This window comes from Rhincodon typus, chromosome 21, assembly GCF_021869965.1.
Source record: "Rhincodon typus isolate 14 chromosome 21, sRhiTyp1.1, whole genome shotgun sequence".
In the NCBI taxonomy this organism is placed as follows: Eukaryota; Metazoa; Chordata; class Chondrichthyes; order Orectolobiformes; family Rhincodontidae; genus Rhincodon; species Rhincodon typus.
The window spans coordinates 25,166,618-25,183,081 of NC_063352.1; the positions used below are offsets into that span (position 1 = coordinate 25,166,618).

Sequence of the window (16,464 nt, forward strand, 5' to 3'; positions counted from 1 at the left end):
TCTTAACCAAGATAGTTAAAAACAGATTACCTGGACATTAACCTCATTGTTGTTTGTGAGAGCTTGCTATATGCAAATTTGCTCGAGAATTTCCAACATTGTGTGTTTTATTGAATGTAAGGTGTTTTGGATTGCAAATGCTTTCTATCAAAGTGAGTTCTTCATTTACTAGACTCATAATTCAGAAGCTGGGACCAATCCAGGGAATGCGAGTTCAATCCCAAACTTTGAGATTTTGAATTCAATTTTAAACATCCTGAAATATTAACAGTGCATCTTTATTATCTTCGACAGAGATAACACTGAAAATAAATGAAGTGGCCCTGAAATGTTATAGAAAACAATAGTATAATCCGAAACCATCACACTTAAAAGCAATATCTGTAAGTCCTTAGTGTGGTCTCCTGTATGACCTGATTCTATTAATCTACTTTAACCATTAACTGAAATGAAAATACATTTTTATTTGTGCTGGGGACAGGTGACTTGGGTTTATGAAATGTTATGTCCGAGTCAGAAGACTAGGCCGGAGATAAAACCACAAATTCCAGATACACAGCAGACAGGTCAAAATTTGAGATGTGATCCAGCTGCTTGTAAATAAACATTTTAAAGTTCTGGGTTGTTCAGTTTTTTGCTGTTTCCAAATTCCTAGTTTGTTTCAAAAATCCTGAACCTCAGTGTCTGAAATTTACTTCCAAAGTGGCCAATTCCTGTTTGGTCTCAAACTCCTTCCAACTTTTCAAACTCGCTTATTGACCTGAGATTTGGGGTTGGGCAGGGAGTGAGGATGAGTGTTTTACTTACTTGTTGGTTGCTTGCCTTCAGACTTAGGATGACCATGGTTGAGACCCCAATAATTGTGGCTATGACCAGCAAGAGTAAAGCTCCCCATAAGATGCGCAGTCTTGTCCTGGCTTGAGTTCCCAAGGAATCTGCTTGTACCTGCTGTGGGAACTGTGTAAAGAGGAAAGAGTTTAAATGTTGGATCTGCAGAATAGGCACAACTTCCACTCAGGTTCAGATGAATCAGGTGGAATTATTTTCTGAATTTCAGGAATGGAAAGGAAATGGAGTTTCTCCAACCTATTCAGAACCTCAGACCTATTCAGAAAGAAATTCTCCTTTTGATACTGGACAAACTTGAGTCTCAATCAGAATTAAAACTCGAGAATAATGAGGGCCTAGCCCATTGTAGAGTATTAGCTTCTGCAAAACTTGCTACAGTCCCTCATGATTGAACATTCAACCCGACCCTTCTTGACATTAAAGTCCATGGGTTCTGAAATAATAAAACTGGCAGCTATGAAAGAAACGAGTCACTGGCACTCAGCAGTTTCTGTCCAACTCAGCCAACCTATGGTGTTGCTGGTCACGTACTGCATGTTGAACTTGAAGAAAATCTCTCCTTCCCATGCCCCACTGTTACCACATTTCTACAACCAATTTAAGGTAACAGCATATCTGAGAATGTCGCTGATACTTAATACTTACAAATGGGAATACACCCTTCAGGGTATTCACAATCCTGCTGCTTCTCTCCATACTTTGAGAATGCTGCCTGCAATTTCTCTGTCCTTTCTGGCTCCTGCTGCTGCAGTGGACATCGACACTTTGTTGATGGAGCTGAAACCTGTGTGGCTGAACTCCCTTCCCTTTCCCGAGCCTCAGCTTGTTTGAGCCAAGGAATGCAACCTGATGCCAGGTGCGATGGAGCAACAATAAGGAGAGCTCTGAAGAGTGCCAGTATCACAAGACAGGAGCCAGAGAGCAGCAGGTGCCAGAGAGTCTCTGAGATCCGAGAGCATGCTCAAGAATGTGAGGGGAGTTCAAGTCTGTTCAGGTGGACAATGATACACAGTCACTGATAGCAGTTAGAATAAGTTCATGTGTAAAAGAAGGAGTTTAAATCGAAGGGGAGAGAATGTTTGGTGTATCAGTTGGGAGTTGGAACATGTTCAGGTATATCTAAGGGGAGCTTTAATATGTTTCCTTGAGTATCTGTATCTGAGGAGTATTGCAACATGTGTCTCCAGGAGAGGAGGAATGGAAACAAAACCAAGAAAACTAACAACCTACAAAGCAGTAGGAATATGACAAATAGCAGTGACAGAATGTGAAAAGGAATTGAGGTGGAGGTTGATATCAAGTAACAGAACAAGAGAAAGAAGTCGCGTGTGAGGAGCCAAGACATAATTTGCGTAAAGGTCAGTTCAATGTCACATTAATTCTGATAACGAATTTCCTCGTATTCAATTTCACATGTCAGAATTCTTAATTTCTCTCTAACTGTTTGGTTTGTCTGGTGATACTGTAGGAATGTTCAGCATTTTGTTCAACATCTGTTGCTCCCTAAACCATTCTTGGACCCTTCTGTATCTTTTTAGTATCTTGTAATCCGTATCAGTAAATTCTTACACATTCCAGAAATGTGTCCTTTTATCATATGCTCCATGCATTTTATTTTTCTTGCATTTCAGTTACCTTAGTTATTCACCTTCAGGGCTGCTTCAAGTATGTATTTAATTTTCTTGAGTTATATCTTTCTGGGAATGATGGGGAACCCTAAAGGATTCAAATTGTGTTATTGGTATTAAAAACATGAAATGAATTGGGGTACAGGGTGGGCAACAATATTCTCAAATCATACGACATAGAAGCCACTTATATCTGTGCTAATTCCTTGAAAGCAATCCAGTTAGTCCTACTCTGTTGCTCTTTCTCAGTGGCCCTACAAATCTTTCCTTCTCACTTACAAGTGCATTTTCTTTTTAATTAGTTTTGTTAGTATGATTTTCACGGAGGAAGTCATGGACTCAAGTTTTTAAAACACAGATCTAATTTCCAGGCAAAAATGAAGAAATGTTAAGGATGTTAAGCATTGCAATTAAAGCTAAAATACTAATGAAGGAAAGGAACCCAGCCTATGTGAACTGCACTGTATGTTTATTCCTACATTGCAACAGTGGCTGCCCTTCAAAAGTACTCCACTGGCTGTCCTGAGGATAGTGTAAGATACAAATTATTTTTCCATGACTTCATAAAATCAATTTAGTATCCAGGCTTTCTCCATGCTTTTGTTTTTAAGTTGCAAGAATTCTAAAGCTCTTCTAGCTGACCTCCCAATTTTGTGCCTTCCATACATTTAATGCTGTTTAAAACTCTGTTGCTTCTATCCTCATCCTCATGTTTAAATCCCTTCATGGCAATATACTTCTGTAACCTCCCCAAGCCTTACAATTCATCCCTTCCACCCCCCCTGCCCATTCCTACAATACTGAAATTCTGTGTTTTTGACCCTGCAATGATCCTTTAGCAGTCATACCTCCTGTTATCAATGTCTGTGCTCTACAGTTCCCTCCAAAAATCTTTTGGTTAGTCTTTGTTAATGTCCTCCTTAAAACCCACCTCTGACCAAACCAATGGTCATCACTCTGTTTGTGCCTCAGTATCCACTTTTGTACGATTGTAACTCTATAAAGTGCGTTGGGATTTTTTCCTACTAAAAATGCAATTAAATGTAAATTGTTGTTGATGTCATCTGTTATTGGTGTGACTAAAGTAATTGGCTACAAAATGTTGGGCCAGAAAATGGAGTGTCATGCAAGATTGAAATTCCTTGCAGTAAGGTGTGCTTGAAGCACCAGGGGATAATATGCTTGTCTTGGCTTTGCTGCTGTTATAGTGACATAGCCTGCCAACAGTTCATTGATCAGAACCATGCAACAGACAATAAAGAACATCTGGCACTTGGCAACAGCCACCCACTATGGTGTTGGCACCATTGGATTGGGCAGCAGGTCAGTGGAGAGGAAATTGAATGTGTGACAAAAAGACAATTGCTTCAACAATCTCCAGTTATTAGAAAGGGTCATGATGGCAGCTAGAGAACACAGGTCACAAGGGATGAAATAGAGAATAACACCAAGCATAGAGTGAAAAAGAGGAAGCAAATGAGGAATATGAAGAACTGAAACTTCATGAGCCATTGGAGGCATGATTGAGGGCAGCTGAGGTGGGGAAATCGCAGAAAATGAAATTTGGTTTGAGATCCTGCCCCTTACAGTCTTTCCAGAGATGGGTTGCAAGTTAGGTCTAATGAGAAGCTATTTGTGGGACTTAAAATAGCAAACAAAGCCATTTTAAGGATGCAATGGTTCTTTCTCAACCACATTGGGTATATGTTCTGTCTGCAAATCAGCAGGCTGGAAAAGATGACAGCAAAGCAGGAAGTCATTGACTGAATTTGACGTGATATCAGCACTTTAAAGGGTGGAAACCAGCAAACCACACTCAGAGGCTTGTGCTGTACTTAGTGTCAAATCATTTAAGTCCTTTGGAACAAATTTCCTCAACATCTGAGATATTGTACAATGCCATGGGCTCCACATGTATATGTATATAATTATATATGGCTAGACCATTGAGGAGAAAGTGCAGCATCCTCCGGACCAGCAGCACAGTGATTGGACAACAACCCAGGAGGAGCAATAGCTGCAGCATTCTTCAGTCACTTACAACTGGACAAATCATGGATGGCCACAGGAACCTTGAAGATGGCAATACCCTCAGCACATGATCTATAAGCCAAGTAAAAACAGAATACTGTGGATTCTGGACATCTAAAATGAAATCAGATGTTTGTTTGGGTCCCAGCAATTCTTAATCTACATCAGTTAGTTGGACGTGTAGATTAAATATGATTTTTCCAAGTTTGCAGATGATACACAACTGGGAGTGTGAGCTGAGAGGAGGATGCAAAGACAGTTCAAGATTTGGAGCGGATAAGTGATGGGCAGAAATTTGGTAGATTATAATGCAGGAAAATATTGTTAGCCCATTTGTAGGAAAAACTGAAATACAGGTTATTTCTTAAATGGTATGGTTGGGGAGTGTTGAATTTCAAAAAGACTTAGGTGTCTTCGTTCATGAATCATAAGTTACAGGTAGAGCAAGCAACGAAGTGGACAGATAGTACATAGAGCTCTCATAAGACCAGATTTGGAGTCTTGTATGCAGCTTTGGTCTCCTCACCTATGGGTGGATATGCTTGCCCCAGAGGGAATGCAATAAAAGTTCACCAAACTAATTCCTGGGACAGAGGAGTTGACCTATAAGGAAAGGTGAAATAGAATAAGGCTATAATTGCTGGCATCTAGAAGATTGAGAGGTGATCTGATTCAAACATACAACATTCTTAAGGGGCTTGACAGGGTGGATAATTGTAGGGAGAATGTTTCTGTTGGCTGCAGGGTCAAAAACCAAGAGACATGGTCTCAGATTAAGGGGCAGACCATTTAGAACTGATGAAGAATTTCTTCACTCAAAGAGTGGTGAATTCTTGGAATGCCGTGGCCCAGAGGGCAATATCGAGGCTCAGTCATGGAGTATGTTCAAAACTGAGATTGATATATTCTACATTATAAAAAATTAGTGAATATGGGAATAGTGCAAGAAAATGGTGTTGAAGTAGACGGTCAGCCATAATCTCATTACATAAAGGAGTGGATTCAAGGAGCTGAATGGTCTACAGCTGGCCCTATTCATGCTCTTTTGTAACCCAGATAAAGACGAACAATTCATCCAAAGACTAAGATAATAACTCTGGACTTTCAACATCATATCAGATATCAATCTATATCAAAAATTAAGTCAAAAAGAACAAATTACTATACTCTGCACTCACACTATTTAATCTTAAAGAAATAGACTGTATCTCTTCAGTGTTTTGATACAGCTCCTGTTATTATTCCAAGGTCGACAGTATTCAATACTGGCAAAAGTCTATGTGGATGTGGACTACAATAACAATATGTCATTGATAATATTGTATTAACACATTATGAAAGACAGCCAGAGTCAATTGTCACTTCTACAATCCAATATGTTTCATTTAAAGTGTAATTCACTCCTGAAAGTAACAGTACTACAGCATTACGACTGAACAGCAGTAATACTTTATTCTTATTAAATGCATTAAATAGCATCCTTTCAGATACATAAACACCAGAATTGCATCTTACAGGATGACATTATCTACAGACATGATCTTCCACCCCAATGTGCCATATTACAGATAAGTGCATCTGGTTTGTCACTGAAACACACTTTTGTTCCAGCCTTATTCAGAACAAGAAATAACAATGATTGTTATAGACTGCTATTTAAAATAAACTTTATACAAAAACATTTAACACATCATTGCACTGAGGTATTCATGATATTACAGTGATTGTACAGTACAGAGGATAACAATACAGTAAAAGCCATGCATAAAATGAGCACAATGTCATGGCTTTTGTCAATCAAGTGCTGGAAGCAGGTCAGCTACACTGCCCACGTAATAGCTGGGAACCAGCTTGTGGTGGTGAGGGGAGTCACTTTCCAGATAGGCCGTTGCCTCTTCTAGGGTGGAAACGCCAGTTAGAGTTAGGATGGTGCGGAGGCCACAATTGGACCCCATGAGGATGTCAGTGTCCAGCCGGTCTCCCACCATTACTGTCCTGCTTGGATCAATGCCATGCTCTTTCACCATACAATCAAACATGAAAGCATTGGGTTTGCCGATGACATGAGCAGTGCGATTTGTTGCTGCTTCAACTGCCTTCACCAAGCAGCCTGTGCCTGTGGAGAGACAGAAGGAGAGAACAGGATTAGCGTCAAGGTATCCTAATCATGAATCTCACCAGTCCATGGTTAACAGGAAAATGCTGGAAACATTGGAGCTGATGTTAGCAGTATTAATACAAAGTTACTGGGACATTTAGATAGAAAAACAAAGTTTTCCCCCAGTCCCACCCATGAACTGATTTGAACAAGACTTTAATATATGGAAAAGGCTCAGCAAATTAATATTTCCAACATAATTGTTCTTTTGTGTTAGTATATAAGCATTATGCACTGTAGGATACTTAAGGAGGTCCTGCTCTGTTCATTTTACTTATTCCTCCATGGCTGTCTTCTGATACAAATACAGTGCTTTATGAGCATATGAGAAAGATGCACACTGCACTAGCTTCTCCTCAGGTATCAGAACTAAATTATTTAGAAGTGACTTCATCAAGGGTACAGGTACTGTTAAAGGTTATGTGAATGGATCAGAGAGGAACTTTCCAGATTATTTTTCTGTTATAAGTCTGAGTTCTATTTTTTGCTTCTTCCAAGAAACTAAATAGCGGCAGGGTTGGGGATAAGAAATGCCTTATAATTTATGTTAGAGCCATGAGTTTAGGGCACTCTTGAAGAACAGAGGGTCCTTTCCTGTCTGTTAATTTCACAGTATATCAATCTATAGTCCCAAACTCTACTGACGTAGAAACTTCAGGACAATAAACATAGTAAGCAAGTGCTGACAGGAACCCTCAGCCAAATATCAAGCAAACACGGGCCAAGTTGCAGTTGGATTTCAGCTGACAGTACTGATAGAGTCCTGTTGAAAAACAGTAAAATAACGTGCTCGCCGCAGTATAATGTCATATTACAGGCATTCAGATGCTGTTGAAACTGGCGAGGCCATTTAATCGTATTGAAATATGGTCAACTGATTCAATAATACAATTTTCACCAGCGAACTGACCGAAACATACAATTTTCCGAACTAATTTGTCACTGTTTCAGATTGAGGATTAGACCCAATAAATTATAGGCTCCGCTGAAAGTTAGTTTCCAAAACATCATTAAGTAATTCGGTACAACAACAGCTTTTCGACTTGTTCACTTCCTGAAATCCAGTCGCCTTGCGCAATCCTTCATTGGAAACATGATCTCCACCTCGGTCCCTGTCAATGCTTCTGTCCCTCTATCAGTTCTTACCCGGGATCCCACCTCCCTCCATTGGGAGCAGGGTGTCTGTATTTGTGGCAAGGAAGATACAGCAGGGATCCCGCAGGTAGCGGGCGGCCCGGCACAGCTTCATGTAAGTGAAATGCTCGTCGAAACCGATCAGCACGGCGCCCACAGCTGGGTCAAGAGGTTCGGCCGCCCAAGCCTGCATGGGCCCGGGACCAGGGGTGAGCTCTGGACCGGGCCCAGAGCCCGAACAGACGATGCCTTGTGCCCTTAGCTCCCCACGGAGAGCCGCGCCGCCGATCAGGTAGACGGAACCTCGGAGCTTGGCCTCCTGCCGTAAATAGAGTGCGGCGCAGGGCGCGGTACCGAAGACCTGTTCGGGGCGAGCCTGGAAGCCCAGGCCCTGCAGCTTCTCCCCATACATCTGCCTGCTCTTGGTGCTATTGTTGGTCAGAAAGAAGACCCGCTTCCCCCGCTCCTGCAGCCGGTTAATTAATTGCACGGCCCCGGGAATCGGGCTGTCTCCTTTCCACAGCACCCCATCGCAGTCAAACAACAGCGTATCGACCGAGGCCAGGAGCTGTGAGCGTAGAGCCCCGGACAAGTGAATGCAGCTAGACGCCATGATCAAGATGGGGAGGTCGACTGGAGAGGAACCAGCGAAAGTGCCACTCGGGTCCCGCCCCTACCGCCATTACCACGCCCAGACCCGACAAGCCACGCCCGTTGTCACCACAACCACGCCCGTTGTCACCACAACCACGCCCCCAAAATATCAAACCCCGCCCTCTGCCATCACCACACCCCCAAAACGGTAATCCCGCCCCCTGCCACCATGACCACGCCCCCATCGAGATCACGTTCCCAGGCGAGCATATCCCCGACCCATCCCACGTCGACCACGCCCCCAGACGCGGGACCACGACCCAACCAGACAAAGCCACGTCCCCTGTCGTCACGATCACCCCCCACATCCGGCAGACACCACCCCCAGACTACACGACCGCGCCCCCACCACACGGGGCCCGCCCTCAGACGCCAAGGCCACGCCCCAACCTGCCTGTCCCCACCCTCATCCCATCCAGCCCCGCCAGGCCTTCGTCCGGCACCCATCGTACCCCGCCCCCGCACTGCCAGGTCCGGTGTTCCCCCACCTCAGCACCATTCCATCACCCCACTTCCTGATTCACACATACCCCGCCCATTACTGGAGACATCAACCCGTTGCACACTACGTGCAAATTTAAAGCAAAATAGTTACGTGTGTTGGGGATCTGAAATAAAAACAAAGTGCTGGAGAAACCTAAGAACAGTCACATCGGATTCAACGTTAACTTTGCTTCTCACGCCACAGGTGTTGCCAGACCTGCAGAGTTTGTCCAGCGCTTTTACTTTATCCTTAATTTTTAAACCGCGCCCCCCGCCAGCATCTCGATTCTGTCACGAGAAATAATTCTCTCAGCAACTTCGCTGTCAAGCCCCTTCAGAATTTTAAACGTTTCAGTACTTTTCATTCTACTGAGCTCCAACGAATATAGGCCGGCCTGCCTTTCCCAAATTTTGTTTTACCACAATCACTGATAGTTTCATAGTTACTAAGATCAACCGTCTGTAATAATTAATACAAAGACCAAAGGCTGCAGCTATCATATTCAAATTGAGTAAGAAACTCTAAAGAAACAGACTCTGGCATCTCTGTCATATGTGTTTAAAAGAGAGCAGATGAACAGGTTTACGATTTGTTAGAGATAGTAAGAACTATGCTTTCTCCATAGATGGTGCCAGACCTGCTGAGATACCCCCAGACCCCGAACTCCATTCGGTGTTTGTTTTTTCTGGATCCCCTTCTCAGCTTGTTGAGCCGGGGAGGGTTTACGGAGGGGTAGTCCAAGCTGGACTTCCCTGGCCCTTTCCACCTCACCCCAGGTCTTGGGGCGTTGTTTGTTCCACTCATCACCGCGTTCCCATCTCGCTAGTACTGTCAGTTCTGAGGAAGGCTCAACGGATCTGAAACGTTTACTCTTGATTTTTCTTCACAGATGCTGCCAGACCTGCTGAGCTTCTCCAGCAACTGTTTTTGTCGCCAGTGCTGTACAGCCCCAGCCCAACACCCCCACATCAATCTTGGCAGTAGGCACTCCCACAGAGTTGGTCTCCATGATGCGGGTATTAATCCCAGGGTAATTGTTTATAACACCAAACTACAGTCGACTAACGTTGCATTTTCAGCAAACTCCACTACCGTAGTGGGATTTGGCCAAGCTTCACTGGGCAGGAAAAAAACACTGAACACCCAATTATATAATCGGATCTCATTGATAATTAAGAATTTCAATTGATTTGATCTCATACAAAACAAACACAAGAGCTCAGAGATAGTAGGAACTGCAGATGCTGGAGAATCTGAGATAACAAGGTGTAGAGCTGGATGAACATAGCAGGACAAGCAGCATCAGAGGAGCAGGAAGACTGACGTTTCGGGCCTAGACCCTTCTTCAGAAAATCACAAGAGCTCAGCCTAGAAGACTCCATTTCCATTTACTCCCTGTTTAATTTTAAATCAAGTTGAAATTGTTGAATTATTGAATAGATAAACTACATTTCCCAGCGTGCCCTACTCTGCGCAGCCGCACTGACATGAGTCTGCTCCTTCGCTGGCTCCACCTTTGGCGGCAGGTCGTAAACCGCCATTTTGTGGTCCTTGCGACAAGGGAGAGGAAGTCCTGATGAATTCCGAGAATACGGCAGAGAGGCAGTCTGTGGTGGCCCCGAGTGGCGTTGGGGAGGAAGGTAACGTGACATCCTGGCTCCGGCTCCAGGACAGGCCCTGACCTTGGCTTCAGCGCTTCCTTGGGACACCCGAGGTGGTCAGGCCTTAGTGAAGGCCAGGGTTAGTCAGGCAGGGCCGGAGGTTAAAGGGTGGTCTGTTAAAGAGGGAACCTCTACGTCCCATTACCCAGCGTCTCTCAGTAACAGATACCGAGCGTCTCCATCGAGCCCCTATGCCTTCTTCCTAACCACCTACCTGTCCTTTCTATGCCCAGCTTGCCTCTCTCGCAATCTTATGTCCCACCTCTACTCCCCCTTGTATTTTCAATCATCCCCTGACCGCACTGACATGATAAAGTCAGTTTACAAATCCTGAAATATGGGCCATTGGCCTTTTAATTTACAATTGAAATTCCAGTTGCAGTACTTCACATTTGTACCTTTAGAGGCATGTTATTATTTGTACATTTCAGCTCACCGTACTTTGTCTGTTGTAAACGGTCTACCTCTACCATCAGTTCTGAGGAAGGGTCACCGGGCCCTAAATATTAACTCTGATTTCTCTTCACAGATGCTGCCAGACCTGAGCTTTTCCAACAAGTTTTGGTTTTGTTTCTGATTTACAGCATCTGCAGTTCTTTTGGTTTTTATTTATTTACGTTCTATCTCTGTTCTCCCTTCACTCCACACTGTACCATCTCCTAGGTTTATTGAGTGTTTAAGACTGGTTGCAATCACAGTGGCCACAATCAGCCAGACTTGGATGATGGCATATGGTTGTTAGTGAAATCATAATTGAAGGCAGAAACTTCTCAGATCAGATCTACAGTATCAACAGTTTCTGCTTACAAATTTACAGATTCACTATTTGGTAGTAAAAAGGGGGAAGGATTAGTTATAATGCGTCTGTGTGGTATTCCTGTCTACAAACTTTCCCTGTCATGTCAGTTTTTACATTAAAAATGCTAATACATGTGTGTATAATAGGGACCATTGCATTGCTGGATTTACTGTATTTTGGATGAGATGTTACACCATGGCTCCATGTTTGGATGAATGCAGAAGTGCCCATTAGCACAAATAATACTGAAGATGTATGTTCCAGTTGCACCTGTATAGCTACAATACTGGCATCTATCCAACGATGTGGAAAATTGCCCAGGTGTGTCTTGTACATAAAAATATAGGACAAATCCAACCTGGAGGGCTCTAGTGGCACTGTGACCATGTCCCTATTACTAGATCAGGAGGCCTGGGTTCAAGTCCTGCCTTCAGTGGTGTGTAATAACATCTCTAACCGACTGATTAGAAAATATCGACAAAGCCAACCTGGCCATTTCGTACTCCCATCAGTGAAGGGATCATCAATAGTGCTATGAAGCATTTGTCTCGCAATGACCTGCTCACAGATGCGTGGTTTGTGTTTCACCAAGGCCACTCAGCTCCTGACTTTATTATAGCCTTGATTCAAACATGCACTAAGGAGCTGAAATCCAGAGGGGAGATGAGACTCACTGCTCTTCACATCAAGGCCGTATTTGACAATGTAGCAGCAGGCACCCCAGTAAAACTCAAATAAATGGGAATTGGGAGGAAATCTCTGGAGTCATATCTGGCACAAAGGAAGATGTTTGCGGTTGTTGTAGATCAGCCGTCTCAACTCCAGGACAACATTGTAGGAGTTCCGCAGGGTGGATATTTTTGAATCACCCTGTTCAGAGATGTTGTTACACACTTCTGGAGCAGCTGGGATTTGAACCTGTGCCTCCTGGCTCGGAGATAGGAATAGTACCACTGCCACAAAAGCCCTAGATCCAATTGCCTTCAGCTGCTTCGGCAATGACCGTCATAAAGTTAGAAGTTGAGATTTTTGCTGATGATTGCTAAATGCTCAGCAACATTTGTGGCTCCTCTGATATTGAAACAGTTATGTACAAATGCAGCAAGACCTGAACAATATCTAGGTTCGACTTGACCTGTAACTTTCATGACACAAATGTGCCATGCAATGACCATCTCCATTAAGAGAGAATCTAACCATTACCCTTTCACATTGAATGGTATTACTAAAATTGAATCCTCCATTATCAGCTACCTTGGCGTTATCATTGATTAGAAGCTGATCTGGACTAGCCATATAAATACCATGGCAACAAGAGCCCTCAAAGGTTCAAAATGAGGCAGCTAGTAACTAACCAGCTGAATCCCCAAAGTTTGTCCATCATCTGCAATGCAAAAGTCAGCAGTGTGATGGAGTACTCTCCAATACAAGTCGTGATAAGTGGCAACTTGTAAACCTTTCACTGCACTGATGTGAGTACATGTGACAATGAAGCTACTTCAGTTCGATTCAAAACGTCCCTGGATGAATATGCACCAATAGCACTTAAAACTTGACACCATCCAGGACAAAGTAGCCTGCTTGATTGGTGCCACAATCTCTCCACCACTAATGCTTATTAGCAGTAGTGTGCATTATCCAAGTGAGCGATGGCTGTGGACAAAAGGATTCTTTTTAGCTCTGCAAATGGTGAAAATGCAGTGGATCCAGCAGGTGGAAAGGGAGACTTTGTAAATATCTTATGTAAATTTCAAACCTGAAGACACAACTCTGGACCCCCATTTGCAGCAAATGAGATGACAGCTACAGGCTTCCGCCCAGGGACAGGCCTTGGGGGCTGTCTGTCATCTTTACTGGGAGCACTGGACAGTGGGGTGCAAGTGCGGATGCCATTTTTGTAAGGGGCAGTGTTTGGAAAGACTGGTAGGAGCTTGCTGCCCATTGTTCAGAATGGAGACAACTTGTACGTCAAGCTGCATTAGCCTTTCACACTCCATGTCTTACTGATGAAGCAGAGCAACAGCAGACGAGGAAAGGAAAGGAAGCAAATCTTAATATCCAGATCCCATTACCTCATGAGACAACCTGCCCTGTGTGTCCAAAAATCTGGTCAGTCACATGAAGACCTAGGGCAGTTTCTCACAATCTGATTAGACGTCACTATAGAATCGAAGGACTGCCAATCACATTGAAGGGCAATGTTTAGCTGAGAGAGTGTATGTGGTTGCCTGAGCCAGGAGGAGTGGATATTGTGAATTTCTAAAATAAAACACTGGCTCAGCAGTTAGCATTGCTGCCTCTCAGCGCCAGGGACCTGTGTTAAATTCCCCCTACGGGTGACTGTGTGGAGCTTGCACATTCTCTCCGTGTTTGCGTCGGTTCCTTTGGGTGCTCTGGTTTCTCCTCCCACAGTCCAAAGATGTGCAGGTTAGGTGGATTAACCATGGGAATTGCAAGGTTGCAGGGATATGGTTGGGGGATTGGTTTAGGTGTGGATTCGAAGGGCTGAATGTCCTGATTTCATACTGTAGGGATTCTATGATTCTGTGATACAATCTACAAGATGCACTGCAGAAATTCACCAAGTCTCCTTAGAAAGCACCTTCCAAACGTATGACTGTCACTATCGTGAAGGACAAGGCCATCAGATATTTGGGAACATCATCGGCAGGTTCCCCTCTAAGCCATGCACCTTCCTATTGCTGTACCTTCAGTGTCATTAGGTCAAAATCTGGGAACTCCTTTTCTAAAAGCATTGTTGTTCTGCCTACACCAAATAGACTGTTGCTGTTTAAGAAAAGGGCAGATAGGGATGTGCAATAAATACTGGTCCGGCCAGCAATGGCCTCTTCACACAAATGAAATAAAACAAAAACCTTCTATAAAGAACAGTTGAGTGATCCCTGGCATCCTGGTGAATATTTGATCAATATTTCAAAAGCATTATCTGGTCCTTATCACTTTGCTTTTTATGGGAGTTTGCTGAGTGTAAATCAGTTGGTATGTCACAACAGTTCTACATTTCATAAAGTAATTCTCTGGCTGTAAAGTGCTTTGAACATCCAGAAAAACTTGTTATAAAGTCAAGTCTGTGTTTAAAAAAAAACTGCCTATATACTTGTCATTCTGTAATTATAATGTACTCCCAGCAGTGGAGCTAGAGAACCTTAGTCAATCTTCTGCTGCTTAAGCATCCCAGATGCCCAACGTTTTAATATTTAATCACATTCACTGCAAATCAAACAAAAATAATATATTAATAACCGCTTGGTAGTACAAAGCTTAAGAATTTCTGTAAATGATGCAATTTGTTAAAGCATTTCATCGTGAATGGATTAGGATAATTCACAATAATTACTAAAGTCAAGAGAAAATGTATCAGAGGAGAGTTCTGATTGTTTGTTTGGCTACTGGACTGTGATTGCTAGGGATATTGCCATGGAAAATGCGCCAGATAATAATGGCTGACAGTTAACTGTCAAACTTTGTTTAAATTTTTACCCAGACAGATTGACTTGGATTGGTCCAGCAATGCTGCTGAAAAATGAAGCAGAGGATGGCTATCACCTATTTTGTTGTGTTGAAATAAGTACAGGGTGTACATGTTCTCTTTGCAAAGGTCAGACGCTGTTTATTAACATGTGTAGCTTCGAGTATATGCAAAATGCCACAATTAATTGGCACATTATCCATAGCAATGCCTCTACCAATAAGTAGTCCACTTGCCAACCAATAAGGAGTCCCCCCTTATACAGTATAAATATTGTTTTTCCTTTACATTGGTAATTCTTGTGAATTGTCCTGATCAGTTCAAGCTGAAAAGCTTACACAATGTTTTTTTTAGCCATAATGTATTAAGATTGAGAAAAATGTATGCTTTTAAAATGAGGATGGAAATGCACTGCATACATATACATTATAAGGAAGTTAGGCCACTGGGGCCCCTCAACCCTGCTTTGCCATTCAGTAAGATAATGGCTGCCCTAATCACTCCACATTCTCGTCTACTCTGACAAATTTTCACCCCTGTGCTTATTGAGAATATTATTAGCTTCTATCTTAAAAAAAATTCAATGACTCTGCTTCTGCCACCTATTGAAGAAGAAAATTCCAAAGATTTAAAATGGATACTGTGGCCAAATTGTCCCAACACTCTTACCTGAAAACCTTACTTAGTCTTGAATCCCTGAATGCAAAGAAAGAATCAGGAAGTTTCAGTTAATTATGGTGTAGAGATGAGCTATCCAATAATTCGAAAATCGTTATTCATTCTGAAGGTGGCTGACTTCAAATAGTGTTTAATACTAGAAAGTAAGTTGAAATTTTGGCTCGCAGCCTAAACTCTGATTGGGTCAATCAAATGTTGATTTAACAGTAATTCAACTTTGTGGCTTTGAAGAGACACCTTTCCAGCACTACATTTATCTTTAAAGTGTCTTCATGTATCAACTAACCTCACTTGAGCAGTTCAGTGGCTGGGGCCATGAATATATATAAAAGTTTGAATTCATCATTCTGGCTCAAAAATTCATTTTTTTCTGAACAAAAATCAGCCTTTTATTCTGACCTTAAGACAGAGATACTGGATGTACAGAAAAATAATGACTGTCTGTACTCTGGATGTGCTAGTTTATATCAATTAAACTATGTTGCCTGAAAGGAACAGACGAAAGTACACTAAGTGATGTTTTAGGAGTCTGCAGAGGCATAGTGGGAGCACTCTTGTTTCTGAGTCTGAAGGACAAATCCAAGTCTAGAGACCTGACTCATTCCAGGCTCATACTGCAGTGCAATAGAGTGGGGATTATGTGCTGTCAGAGATGCCATGCTTTAAATGAAAACTAAATCTGAACTCTAGCCTTCACTTTCACACAGATATAAAATATTCCATAACACTTCTAAGAAGAGCAGAAAAGTTCTGTCTGGTGGTCTGGCCACCCAACATCCTTAGAAAAGTAACTCATCTGGCAGTTATCACATTTGTAGGATCTTGTTTGCAGAATTGAATTCTGCATTTCCCACATTGCAACAGTGTCAAATTTTTTTAAGTACTTCATTGGCTGCAC

General features: G+C 42.6%; 2 protein-coding genes across 2 annotated transcripts in view; one reads left to right on the forward strand and one right to left on the reverse strand.

The window, feature by feature from the left end:
* Positions 1-5,934: 5,934 nt before the first annotated feature.
* On the reverse strand, positions 5,935-8,519 carry LOC109936396 (phosphoglycolate phosphatase). The gene is made up of 2 exons (XM_020535004.2): positions 7,813-8,519; positions 5,935-6,624 (listed from the first exon to the last, which is right to left on the reverse strand). Exons 1-2 carry the CDS (start codon positions 8,411-8,413, stop codon positions 6,302-6,304), a joined length of 924 nt encoding a protein of 307 aa, XP_020390593.2. The 5' UTR covers positions 8,414-8,519; the 3' UTR covers positions 5,935-6,301.
* Positions 8,520-10,426: 1,907 nt separating this feature from the next.
* Positions 10,427-16,464, forward strand: part of e4f1 (E4F transcription factor 1) — a 29,795-nt gene continuing 23,757 nt past the window's right edge. The window contains exon 1 of the mRNA XM_020535012.2: positions 10,427-10,578. Within this exon, the coding sequence (XP_020390601.2) occupies positions 10,515-10,578 (64 nt within the window). The 5' untranslated portion in view covers positions 10,427-10,514. The remainder of the gene's footprint in view (positions 10,579-16,464) is intronic.

Excerpts from the sequence above, each read along its gene's own strand:
- LOC109936396 (XM_020535004.2), bottom strand. The coding sequence starts at position 8,413 with ATGGCGTCTAGCTGCATTCACTTGTCCGGGGCTCTACGCTCACAGCTC. Across the intron at positions 6,625-7,812 it reads GGAGGGAGGTGGGATCCCGG|GCACAGGCTGCTTGGTGAAG; the intron begins GTAAGAACTGAT and ends GTCTCTCCACAG.